The following is a 14,108-nucleotide window of genomic DNA, read 5'->3' on the forward strand; positions in this document are numbered from 1 at the left end:
ACAGACATAAGTAGTGAGAATCAAGGGCCCTTTAGTTGATCTCTTACCAGCAGTACATGACTTATTATTAGACAGTCTGTGAATAAATATACAATTCCAAAAGTACACAGTTTTTATATGTTTATTTAACAGGGTAGATACAAAGGCAATCAGTGAATCATGTAGGGTTTTTAAAACTCCGTATGCATATTTGTGATTTATGTTAGAGATTTTTAGGTTAAAAAAATGCTCAGGTTATTACAAATTTCTTCTTTTAACAGCAAAATAAATGCATTTTTTGTGTTGTGTTATTTTTTGGGGGGGGAAACAACACAAAAAACACACTGCAGGCTGACAGACGCTGGACATTGTACCAGTCACTGTTAGTCATTCTCCAATATAAACAAAAGTCTGAATTCAATCACCAGCATTTAGTCCTTCAGCTCTGGAGAAAATTAGTAATGAGGTATTCATTTGATTCAGGTGTGTTTGAGAACGGATGAGAATTTGGTTCATATTGTTTTATTCTTCTAAAACAGTACATCATTTTTCAAATTATTATGCAAACTGGATTTAAGTGTCATAAAGATAAAACATTTTGTTGTGCTATTAAATTTATACATGGTATATAATAGATGGTCAGGGCTCTTTGAATCACTATAATTAATTTCAGAGAGCTGGGTTGATTAGTTTGTCTGGTGAGCTCAATTAAAGGAAATCTACTTAAGAAAGATGATCGACATTATTAAGCAGCCTCAGGTTTCAAGCAATATTGGAAAGAGAAAGGATCTCTTTGCTGTCGTCTCTTTGCTGCTTTTATTTTGAAGGCGCATAACAGCGCATGCAGCAGAGCGCTTCCCTCCCCTCCCCCCTCTGAACTGCTCATAGTAAAGGCAGCAGCAGGTAAAGTGTCTGTCAGGAATATTGCCATGAATATCACTCGGTTATAACATCTTGTTGTCAGTTTACTTTTATATGTAGAACTAAATCTTTTTGGTTAAGCGGTTTTAATTCTCGGATAGTCACATGTCCAAAATTTTACTGCTGTTTAAAAGTTAGCTAGTCGAGTAACAATGATTTAGAATGAGACTGAAACAGCAGCAAAATGAACCTTTTTATTATTTACAGTGAGCAACACCTGATCATACTGACCACTTAACATGTATTTATTTTATATTATATTATATTTAGGAGAACAGCAGTGCTAGAATGATGAAGAAAGGTGAAGAAACTGGTGAGAATTTTATTTAGTTTATTGAAATATGTATGAACTGTTTTTAATTTTTAAATAAACTATTTTATTATGAGAGGAGCAGGTCAGGAAAGACATAGGAGAGCCAGGTGGAGTTTCAGGGTGTGAAGATATAAAATTATATTAATTTCAATAAAACCAGAAAGGAGAACAGGTGAAGACTGATGTCAGGTTAATTTCTTTCAACGTTTCAATATTTTTTTCATTATTTCCACACCATAAGGGTAATGGCTAGGAGACAATAAGAAACGTGCTTCAGGAGAGTAACTATTTGCTACACAGTAAATAAAGTTGAGATGTATAATAATGTATACATCTGAAAATTGACTTGTTTAAATTCTCATTCTGTATGATAAAACCATACTTTTTATATTTAGTTCACATTCTGACACTGTAGTGTCTGTTATACATGAATCCATGCAGGAACATCAGGCTGCAGAAAGTCAGAGGGAGGCAGAGACAGAAACACATATCTGTAGATATTTCAGTTAAATGTTTGTGGCTGAAAATGACAGGAGAATAAAAACATTTAGTCTTTTTGCTTCAGTGTTTTTATGGCTCATGTTTGGTAAGTTACTGAATGCAGAGCTGGAAGTGAGACTGAGTTAACAGTGAGGAGCTAAAGGTCTGTTAGATGTGAAAAGTATAATTTTTATTTATTTTGTAGATCAAACTGTTGCACTGATGTAGAGAGATGTTCAAGAAGAACAAAACTTGTTTTTATAGATTTTATTTTTGTTGGTCAAACTGATGTATTGAGTTTAAAACTGCTGAGTCCTATTTTATGGGCCGTTTTCTACTTTGGTTTTAGAAAGAGGTAGAACCAATTCAGTTACCAATCAATTTATATCAATGCATTTTGACCAATAATCAAATGTCTTTTGACCAATAAGATATTTCAGAATCTGGTAGCCTGTATGTGCTACCAGAGTATTTAGCTTGCTAGTTGTGAGGCAAATGATAAAGTGAGTGTTCATCCTGGAATGACGGTCATTATACTATGCATAACTGTTAGGTTTGAGTTGAGTCCTGTTATGTTTTTTGTTCTGTCTCTTCGTTTTCTTTTCTCCATCCTTCTACCCTGTCCTGGTTCGCTGGGAAGCAGCTGCTTCCCCTCCCAGTCACCAGATGCCGCCACTGAGTGGAACCCCTGGCGAGGTGCGGTGGCCAACCCGTACACACACCGGTGCCCAATCTAGGAGAGCTGCTGAGGTGCTCATAAGGAGCGCCAAGCTGACACTCCAGCGGCTGAGTGTTTGCCTCTACTGGTAACGTCTCACTTGTGACAGCCTCCTATGCTCTTTCTTGTTCTGATTACTCCTTGTGTCCCCCTCGCCAGGTTTCCTAGCCGCTCCCCTGTGACTCCTCGTGGTTCGTTCCTGTCTGGAGTGTTTTCTCGAACCCCTCCCGTGGATATCCTCCGTCGTGCCTCAGGCTGTGCCTGCCGGCGTTTGCATACTCTGTGAGCTACCACCCGGACCCCGCTCTGTGTCAGCTCGCTCCTAGCTCTCAACTGCTACCTACCTGCTCGCTCTCCCACGGGAACTCGCCGCTCCGGCATCCGCCAAGAAGATCCTCAGTCAGCCCCAAAGTAAGACCCCTCCGAGAAAGTCGCTCACCTTTCCTTTGATCTACTCAGTATTCACATCTTCCCTCTCGTTAACAGTTCGAAGGCCGTTTCCATCCTCCCTGAACCCAGGACCGTTCACCCTGCTCTTCCCCTCACCTTTCCCTTCTAATAAATATTATTGTTTTTCTATATTGCTCCTCTTGGTGTGTTTTGCATGTGGGTAAATAGATTAGATCCCACCATGACAGAACACTCAGCCCTACAGTCTACCCCAGCAGATGCAATAAGAAGAGCTTTATCGGAACAACATACTCTTATACAATCACACGATTCAGCCTTAAGAGAGTTGGGAAATAGACAAGCCGAAACAAACCGTCGGTTAACTGAGTTGTCTAACTTTTTGCAAGGTTCAGTTCAACAGGCACGTCCTCCTCCAGCCTCAGCTGCTGCTCCAGACCCACCAGTCTGCCCTGTGTTTTCAGAGATTCGACCGCCAGCCCCTGAAAAATTCACAAGTGATGTTCGCAAATGCAGGGGATTCGTTTTACAATGTTCCATTATATTCAATTACTGCCCTCAGAATTTCCCTCATGACAATGCCAAAATAGCTTATGTGCTGTCTCTGCTGTCGGGTCGAGCTCTGGCCTGGGCAGAGGCGAGATTTCCCTCTCCCATTGATTTTGGTTGCACCTTCTCTGAATTCATTACAGAATTAAAACTGGTGTTTAGCCAAGAAACTGACCAGACTTCAGCTTCCCGTGAATTATGGAACCTAAAGCAGGGACAGAGAACTGTGTCTGATTTTGCCATAGACTTTAGAATAAAAGCTGCGGCCTCTAAATGGGATTCAGCTGCCCTAAAGAGTGCCTATTTCCATGCACTGAGTGAACAGATTAAGGATGAGCTAGCGACTCTGGATGAACCTGAGACTCTAGAAGAGTTTATAAGTCTGACCATAAAACTGGATAATAGAATCCGGTCTCGAACCAGGGAAAGAAACCGCCGTTTTCCTTCCGCCAGAGCCCCGCTACAGGCAATTCGTACCAGCCTCCAGGAGGCACCTAAAGCCTCAGAGACCTCAGAACCAGAACCTATGCAGCTGGGTAACACCCGCCTAACACCGGAGGAGAGGCAAAAGAGGCTAGTCTCTCGGTTATGCTTGTACTGCGGGGGTCCCAACCATTTCATTGCTAACTGCCCTTTACGTTTAAACCTGCAGGCCCGGCAGTAACGACGAGGAGGCTGCCGGAGCAACCCACTTTGAAGAAATCTCGTCTCCTCATCCCTGCTACACTTTTTCATTGCCATCAATCCCTTCCTCTGTCAGTTCTGGTTGACTCAGGCTGTGAACAAAATCTAATTGATTCTTCCCTTGTAGAACAGCTAGGAATCACTACTGAATCCCTTCCAGCTCCACTTCGTGTTTCAGCCTTAAACGGAGAGGCTCTGCCCCAGATAACCCAGAGGACTAAGCCTGTCCGTCTTGTGATTTCTGGTAATCATCCAGAGCTAATTTCTTTTTTTGTCTTCCCTGCAGTCAGCTCCTCTGTCATCCTAGGGCTCGAGTGGTTACTCGCACATAACCCACAGATAGATTGGAGAAAGGCCACTATTGATTCATGGTCCAGTGAGTGCCATGCAACCTGTCTCCACTCTGCTGTTCCCCCGACTCCTGCGACGGCAGAACTGTATGAGGCTGATCCACCTGACCTCCCATCAGTTCCCCTCGAATACAAGGATTTGGCTGGGGTGTTCAGTAAGAGCAAAGCACTCTCTTTACCACCACATCATCCCTACGATTGTGCAATAGACCTGCTGCCCGGAGCTCCACTACCCAACAGCCGACTTTATAATATCTCCCGTCCAGAGCGTCAGACGATGGAGCGATACATTAATGACTCATTAACGGCAGGCATTATACGCACTTCATCGTCACCCCTTGGGGCAGGGTTTTTCTTTGTTGGCAAGAAAGACGGGTCCCTAAGACCCTGTATTGATTACAGGGGGTTGAACCAGATCACCATCAAGAATAAATATCCGTTACCCCTTCTTTCCTCAGCTTTTGACCCCGTCCAAGAAGCCACCATTTTTTCCAAACTCGATCTCCGCAATGCCTACCATCTCCTTCGCATACGCGAGGGAGATGAGTGGAAGACGGCATTCAAAACACCTATGGGACATTATGAATATTTAGTTATGCCGTTTGGGCTATCTAATGCACCTGCCTTTTTTCAAGCCCTAGTAAACGACGTTCTCAGAGACTTCATTAATGTGTTTGTTTTCGTTTATCTAGATGATATACTGATTTATTCAAGGTCCCTGGAGGAACACAAGATACATGTCCGGAAGGTTCTCCAACGTCTTTTGGAGAACAAACTGTACGTAAAGGCAGAGAAGTGTGAGTTCCACCGTTCCTCCGTCACTTTTCTTGGCTACATCCTTGAGAGCGGGCAGGTAAGACCCTCAGGGGACAAGATCAGAGCTGTGTTGGACTGGCCTAGACCTGAGACGCGTAAACAGTTGCAACGGTTCCTGGGTTTCGCCAACTTTTACCGTCGCTTCATACGGAATTATAGCCAGACGGCCTTACCGTTATCCGCACTAACATCCACCAAGTCGAGTTTTTCCTGGACCCCACAAGCAGAGGAAGCCTTCTACAGACTCAAGAACCTGTTTGCTAACGCCCCCATTCTAGTCCAACCAGATAGCACAAAACAGTTCATCCTCGAGGTCGATGCTTCAGACTCTGGAGTGGGAGCTGTGCTGTCACAGGTCTCTGAGAAGGACAATAAGACTCACCCCTGTGCGTTTTTCTCCCGCAGACACTCACCGGCCGAGCGGAACTATGACGTGGGGGACAGAGAGTTACTGGCTATCAAGCTCGCTCTTGAGGAGTGGCGACACTGGCTAGAGGGGGCCGAGCATCCGATTGTGGTTTGGACCGATCACAAAAATCTATCTTATCTTCAGTCAGCCCGACGCTCCAACCCCCGACAGTCCCGCTGGTCGTTATTCTCTTCACGATTCAACCTGTCCATCTTTTACCGTCCAGGTTCTAAGAACATCAAACCAGATGCCCTCTCAAGGCTCTATACACCAGACGACTCTGAGAAGGAACCTGCTCCCCTGCTTCCCCCCAGCTGCACGGTGGGAGTGGTCACCTGGGAGGTCGAGGACCTCATCCGTCAAGCCCAATTAACTGAGCCTGTCCCCGAGTCATGTCCACCGGAAAGGACATACGTTCCCACCTCTGCTCGATCCCGCTTCCTGCAGTGGATTCATTCCTCAAAGTTTTCCGGACATCCGGGTATCAGCCGGACCATTGGGTTGATTAACCGAAGGTTCTGGTAGCCGTCAGTTCATAAGGATGTCAGAGAGTTTGTCCTAGCCTGCCCAGTCTGTTCCAGGAACAAGTCTTCCCATCAGCCACCTGCAGGATTACTCCAGCCATTGCCCATCCCCAAGAGACCCTGGTCTCATATTGCTATAGACTTTGTCACTGGACTACCCCATCTAAGGGTATGACCACCATTTTTACTATCATTGACCGCTTTTCCAAATCCTGTCTTTTTGTTCCCCTCCGCAAACTTCCCACTGCCTCTCAAACTGCCATGCTGCTCATTAAACATGTTTTTAAGTTGCACGGCATCCCTCAGGAGATTCTATCCGATCGAGGTCCCCAGTTTATCTCCCAGGTTTGGCGACAGTTTTGTTCCGCCCTAGAGGCGAAGGTATCATTAACCTCAGGCTACCATCCTCAGACCAACGGCCAAACTGAGAGGTTAAATCAGGAGTTGGAAACGATGCTGCGTTGCCTAACCGCATCTAACCCTGAGGACTGGGCTCAATATCTACCGTGGATAGAATATGACAACAATAGTCATATTTCCACAGCTACAGGCTTTTCCCCGTTCGAGATCTCCCTCGGCTACCAGCCCCCACTCCGATGAAAAGGACATATCAGTCACTTCAGTACAACATCACATCCGCCGCTGTAAAAAGATCTGGTCAGAAGCTATCACCGTACTTAATAATACAGCCGCACAAAATAAGAGACAAGCTGACCGGAGAAGGACCTCTGCGCCCGCCTATTCGGTTGGGCAGAAGGTGTGGCTGTCTACCCGAGACATACCCCTCAAGTCCATGGCCAAGAAATTGTCCCCCAGGTTCATTGGTCCATTTGACATTGTGTCAGTTATCAGTCCAGCAGCGGTACGCCTTCGTCTTCCTCCTTCCCTGCGTGTCCATGCCACTTTTTATGTCTCCCAGATAAAACCCGTCCTGTCCAGTGACCTTTGCCCTCCGGCCGAACCCCCTCCTCCCGCCCGTATTATTGACGGCCACCCTGCGCACTCCGTCCGCCGGATTGTGGCTTCCCGTCGGCGTGGTCGGGGTTACCAGTACCTCGTGGACTGGGAGGGCTACGGCCCAGAGGAACGCTTCTGGGTCCCCCGCTCCTTTATCCTTGACCCCTCCCTGATTAGCGATTTCACCGCCTCTCAGCCCTCCTCCTCTTCTCGGCCGCCAGGTGGCGTCCGTTGAGGGGGGGGGTACTGTTAGGTTTGAGTTGAGTCCTGTTATGTTTTTTGTTCTGTCTCTTCGTTTTCTTTTCTCCATCCTTCTACCCTGTCCTGGTTCGCTGGGAAGCGGCTACTTCCCCTCCCAGTCACCAGATGCCGCCACTGAGTGGAACCCCTGGCGAGGTGCGGTGGCCAACCCGTACACACACCGGTGCCCAATCTAGGAGAGCTGCTGAGGTGCTCATAAGGAGCGACGAGCTGACACTCCAGCGGCTGAGTGTTTGCCTCTACTGGTAACGTCTCACTAGTGACAGCCTCCTATGCTCTTTTCTTGTTCTGATTACTCCTTGTGTTCCCCTCGCCAGGTTTCCTAGCCGCTCCCCTGTGACTCCTCGTGGTTCGTTCCTGTCTGGAGTGTTTTCTCGAACCCCTCCCGTGGATATCCTCCGTCGCGCCTCAGGCTGTGCCTGCCGGCGTTTGCATACTCTGTGAGCTACCACCCGGACCCCGCTCTGTGTCAGCTCGCTCCTAGCTCTCAACTGCTACCTACCTGCTCGCTCTCCCACGGGAACTCGCCGCTCCGGCATCCGCCAAGAAGATCCTCAGTCAGCCCCAAAGTAAGACCCCTCCGAGAAAGTCACTCACCTTTCCTTTGATCTACTCAGTATTCACATCTTCCCTCTCTGTAACAGTTCGAAGGCCGTTTCCATCCTCCCTGAACCCAGGACCGTTCACCCTGCTCTTCCCCTCACCTTTCCCTTCTAATAAATATTATTGTTTTTCTATATTGCTCCTCTTGGTGTGTTTTGCATGTGGGTAAATAGATTAGATCCCACCATGACAATAACATTAATCTGATTATTGGATTGTAAATAGTAACATGTTAGAATCTTTGTTACTGAAACAAGGGTCAGATTAGAGTAACTCATTACTGACATGTTGATGGAATAATAGTTTATGACTTTTCTGCTCAAGCTATTTACTGATCTGTCAGGTTTCCGATATGCGTCCCCCCTAATGACAGACTCGTTCCTACGCCCTTGGATTTTAGTACCTAAGAACCCCATAATGCTGCACTTTCAAAGAGTGACCGTTTGCAGTTCTTTATAATTCATAAAATGTTTAAAAAATCTGCTGTGTAATAATAATTTAGAACAATGCAGTTTGAGTTTTTTATTTTTGAAAAAAATACTGTTCTCATTGGGAGGTTTGTTTGGTAAAATTTTATTTATACTGTAATAGTTCATGACTTGAAAATTATACTGACCATCATTTGCATTGACCATTTAAGAAAATCTGAGAAAATATCACTTGCATAATAATTTGGAACATGGTGTAAATACAAATACCACTTTTAGAACCTTTACCTTTTAGAACCTACCAAACATTGGCAATACATGTTGGAAATGTTCCATCACTGCACTAACCTGAAGTTGAAGTATTCCTTGGGTTGGAACATTCTCAAAAATGTACATGATTTCTGTGGAGGGTGTATCTTTGTCCTTTGCAAACAATGTAATGCTGGATATAACTTTGGCTTCTCCTGGTTCCACCTCCAGTCCATTGTTCCTGGAGCCCACATTATCACTTTTCCTCTCAACAATCACATGGAAACTGATTTTAAACAAGAACTCTAGACGATATGTTTATCAAACCTGAACACATGAGGCTCTTCGTCATTCACTGGCACCACTTCAACCATCATCTGTCTTTGGAGCTTATGTTTGCCATCAGTCAGCTGAATTATAAAACTGTCTTTCATGGTTTCACTGTCGTCATGCAGATACACTAGATCCAAACCTGTCATAAGATTGGGACACAAAATTAATATGATAGAAAGAAAGAGAGAGAGAACAAGACTTTTAGTTGATAACAGGAAGGCTACACTTAAAATAGTAAGCTGCTCTGTTAAAGTGCTTCACTCTGAAAATGCAGGATTTAGAAATGGTGGCTGCTCTTTAAAAATCTCAGAATTAAGTGTAACCATTCTGCAGAAGGCACGGGGTGACTTGTGCTTTAGAAATGGCCAGCTACGCTATACATGACAGTTACTATTATAATTTATATTTATAACTTATTATTATACATAATTTATATAAAATGTACCATTTTTAACATCTGTCATAGTAAAGTCAACCACAGGAGACCATAGGTTGGGTTCCTGTCTCTTAGAGATTGGGTTTTCAGTCCTGTGACAGATGACGCTGCCATGGCGAGGAGGTCTGACCACAGAGAAAAGCAGGGCATTCTCGGGGATGTCCAGGTCCATTGCATGGAACACTGATGAGTCCAGGTGCTTCATTTCTCCCTCTTGTACCTTAGGACACAACAAATCAAACAGTCAACTTATTCTACCCACATTCTGTAAACAAACTAATGGGATGAAGAAGGACATGTTTGGGGGTGAACTTACTGTGATATTGTGTGCCACAAATTCTGGGATTTCATCATTTGTTGGGTTAATAATAATATAGAAAAAGATGTTAGCAGAATTATGCTTGCCATCTGAGACACAAAGCATGAGCTGGTCAGCTGTGGGCTCCATCTTCTGGTGTCTGGACTGTACATAGTTTATATGACCCTCAGTGATGTCCTTGTAGAGAAAAGAAGCTGGAGAAAAGGAGGCAACACCAAACGAATGAAACTGCTTATTTTCCTTGTTTTTCCAATAAACCGTTGGTATTATGATGCTTACCTATGCTTATGCCTGTGTTGCTTTTCTCAAAGCCAGGACTAGGGAGGACATTTTCTATGTAACCAAACTGGGGAGGAGAAATCAGCCTGACAACAAGCTTGTCTAGGACTGTGTCCATGTCAGAGACCTTCAAATGAGCAGCAGTTATAAGGGAAGTCCCACCTTCATCCACTGTAAAAATGTCACCTGGAACCACCAAAAAACAGTTCATGTCATTCTACTGCAAGTAATAAATATGTTGCTTAGAAATTTACTGTTTCATACAATAGCGAACAGAAGCCCCCCTAAAAACTCAAATCCTATGCAAAAAAACTTGGGGCCTCATGTACAGGGGCGGAGCCAGAGGGGGGGCCAGTGCCCCCCCTGTCATCTGATTGGCCCCCTAAGTGGCCCCCCCAGATGATTGACATGTAACAGCACCAGGTCAATCCTGTACATTATTTTGGAATAATTCTAAGCCAATCTAATATCTAAAGAAGAAAAACAATAATAAATATATGAAAAGAAAATGTATAAAACTTTATATAAGTCCATGTGATGACATAAATAAATGGATTTAGATCAGGCGCGATACCAGCCTCCTTTGTACTTGTACTCATAACAACAAGCTGATATTCTTCTATGTTTTAGTTGTGCTGCGCTGTGGTGCAACTCAAAGGCTAAAGCACATTTCATACCTGGTGGTTCTTAAAACACCAATAAGTTATTTACTGATCCTCCTCAAAAAGAAAAAAAAACCGAAGAGGGGCCGGCAATGTTCGTAGTTTGGAGCAGAGGTTGCGCTACAGTTTTTTCGTTGCCCGTCAAAGAAAAAAATCATTTTATTTCCAAATTGTAGTCATCCAATGAAATATTTAGTATTTCTCTGCAAGAACGTTTTGGAAATCAGGTAACAATTCATGAAATTACGTGATTAGAAGACGACAGAACTCTGATCGTTTCCTGATCCTGCATCACTTCCCTCTGCGGGAGAAAAACCAGCAGAAGCGGATCAGCTGCTAGACGCTCCAAAGCCTCTAGTTTGTTTAAAGCGACCAGATCAGAGGTGATTCTCTGACAGATATTGTTCTTATAATGATTAATAATGAGCTCCACGATGTTCTCTGTGCGTAAAGTTGAAACTCTGTGCACCAAGTGGTCAGCTGCGCTTGATCACAGTCTGGACAGAAGACGAGGGTGAGGAGGGAATCTGACATATTAACTAGGTTAAGTTTTAACTGGTTTTGCAAAAACACCATTAACTAAGTAGTGTAACTATATATTGTATATTTGGCGTTTGTCATCTCATGTGTGATTAATTGGAGCGTAACGGTGGAGCATTTATGCGCATTTATTGCCCAGCGCACTGCGCTTGTTTCCGTCTAATGAATCTGCACTTTAATTTCTTTCCTCCCTTAACAGTCAGCTGCTACTCCTCTATTTAAACTACAATAAGTAGATCAACACAACTTGATCACACATTATCTTTAGTTTTTCTATGTGTGCTGCAAACTCATTAAATGTAAACTCATGAGAAGCCCGAACCACGATGAGGCAAATAATTCTGGTCCGACCCGAACTACTTTTACCTGTCAAATTACCTGCCAAAACATACTAACACAGACTATTTAGCCGCATTTTTATGCGGTTTAGTTAATATTCATCTAATTGAATCCAGATCCCATCACACATAAAGCAGATAAATGCATTAATAAATAAATGCAGATAAATCTGGACACTATGGGAAAATTAAAAATGAAGCTATTTCTCAGTGGTCCAATTCCATCGCCTCAATGGGGAGACGAAAAACATTCCAGGCTGCTTATGATAAACAAATGGCTGATTAAAACCTGTTCTGCCAGCTCAGTGACCTTCATCGATAACCTCTGGATCTACTGGCAGCGCTTTCACCTCTTTGGAAGAGGAGGACGCAATCTTAACAAACACGGAATAAGACTGCTCACTGCAAACATTTTTCATTTTATCAACAAGAACAACAATGTGACCATCGCTTCAGAAGAACAGGCTCAAGGATGTCTGACTAGGATGGAGCCCTCCGCATATCAAGAACAAACTATTCCAATACAAACTGATAAAACATCGGCTCTGAACAGAATGACTGGTTCCCCTCCTCCTTCCCCCATCCCACATCTTCCCCCCCTCCCTTCTCCTTCAACCCTCCCTTCTCCTTCCCCCCTCCCTCTCTGCTCCTACACTCACTCACAAGATCAGAGTTTATTAGAAAGTGACCCACTAAAGAGAGTCGGGCTTCACCTGAGCCGCCTGAAAATGCTGGTGGAGAATTCAGGTCAGAGAGAAAGACGGACGGACTCTTTCTCATCCCAGCTGGATAGTATGGATCAACAGGTTCGCCTCGGCACAACTCTCACTTCATCTAAGCCACCTGCCTCTGACCTCCCTGATGATCCAGCACTCTCCGTTTCTGAGGTCTGAGACCGGGGTCCAGATATTATCCTTACACCCGTCTTCCTCCAGAATGTGTCTGGCCCCCCAACATTGCGTAGCAGGACAATACCTGTCTGGATCACTACAAGAACAGTTACAAAAAACAGAAATACAAAAAACAGTGGTCTTAATTCAAACCTCAGACTGATCCACTGTCTAAAGGAACCTCAGACTGAAGAGCTTTCAGCCTCCAAGTCACTTAAATTGGCTCTTTTAATACCAGATCTCTCTGTTCTAAAGCTCTATTAATTAATGATTTCATCACTGAGCATAATATTGATGTTTTATTTCTGACAGAAACATGGCTGAATGACAATAATGAAGCAATCGTACTAATTGAATCAACGCCTCCTACGTACAATTTTTTAAGTGAAAATAGAAAACACAAAAAAGGAGGAGGCGTGGCTTCAATATTTAAGAATACCATAAACGGTAGTAAAATCTCTTTGGGTAATTTTATGTCTTGAATATCTTGGAATCGAGGTAAAAGGCCACAAACGAACTTTGACACTAACTCTATACAAAACACCAACATATGTGGAAAATTTCTTTGCGGACTTGAATGAGCTTCTATCTCTCATATGTATTGATTACGATTGTTTGATAATTGTCGGTGATTTCAACATTCATGTTGACAACCCCCAAGACCGAGGGCTAAAAAGCTCTGTAATATATTAGAGAGTTTTGGTTTAACACAACATGTCAAACAAGCAACACACACTCAGGGACACACACTGACCTGGTTATCAGTAAGGTGCGAATATTTCCAATGTTCTGTAACTGATGTCACCTGTCGGATCATTTTGCTGTTTCTTTGTCAGTTCTTATCCGTTAATCCACTCGGACAAAAGCTACTATCACAAAACGTACTTTCACAGAAAACACAGCAGAAACATTTAATCAAATCTACTCTTCTTCCTCACTCTTAAGTTATAGTGACGTAGATAAGTTGGTGGATGATTTCAGTGCAAACTTTCAGATATCATTGATTACATTGCCCCACTAAAGTGAAGGTTGTGACTGGTAGGAAGAAATCTCCATGGAGAAATGCACAAGTAGTTCAATCTGCAAGACAACTCTGCCGCAGGGCCGAACGGAAATGGCGTAAAGGTCAACTGCATGTTATTATGACATCTACAAGGAAAGACTACGTAACTATCACACAACACTAAAACATGCCAGAGAGGCTTTCTTTGCAGATGTCATAAACAAAAACATTAACAATGCTCGAGCTTTATTTGCCACTGTTGACAGGCTCACAAATCCTCCAATGACGTTGCCACCTGAACTTCAATCTAATGCCGCCTGCAACAAGTTTTCTAGTTTCTTTTCAGAGAAAATTCAAAAGATCAGAGGATTAATCTGCACATCCACTCCAAAGACAGTACCAATGCTGTGCCCAAACAAAACAAATGCAGGAAAAATGACCCAATTTCTACTACTAAATTATAAAACCCTAGAAGAAATTATAAGTCAATTAAGCTCTGGTTCCTGCTGTCTGGATGTCCTACCCACACATTTCTTTAAGAAAGTCCTGCCTGTCATTAATGATCTGATCCAAATAGTAAACTCATCGCTCTCTTCAGGTGTTTTCCCCCAGGCTTTGAAAACAGCAGTTGTCAAACCACTGATAAAAAAGAACAATCT

The 14,108-nt window shown here is 43.6% G+C and overlaps 1 protein-coding gene across 7 annotated transcripts in view; it reads right to left on the reverse strand.

Annotated features, from left to right (window-relative positions):
- Positions 1-14,108, reverse strand: part of frem1a (Fras1 related extracellular matrix 1a) — a 206,831-nt gene that overhangs the window by 100,516 nt on the left and 92,207 nt on the right. For all 7 annotated transcript variants that reach the window (XM_081599272.1, XM_017310424.2, XM_017310426.2 and 4 more), the window contains 5 exons: positions 10,017-10,202; positions 9,735-9,931; positions 9,428-9,638; positions 8,977-9,121; positions 8,749-8,890 (listed from right to left, as the gene is read on the reverse strand). In XM_081599272.1, coding sequence (XP_081455398.1) covers positions 8,749-8,890; positions 8,977-9,121; positions 9,428-9,638; positions 9,735-9,931; positions 10,017-10,202 — 881 coding nt within the window. The remainder of the gene's footprint in view (positions 1-8,748; positions 8,891-8,976; positions 9,122-9,427; positions 9,639-9,734; positions 9,932-10,016; positions 10,203-14,108) is intronic.

This window comes from Poecilia reticulata, chromosome 18 (genome assembly GCF_904066995.2).
Source record: "Poecilia reticulata chromosome 18, P_reticulata-male-v2, whole genome shotgun sequence".
Lineage (NCBI taxonomy): Eukaryota > Metazoa > Chordata > Actinopteri > Cyprinodontiformes > Poeciliidae > Poecilia > Poecilia reticulata.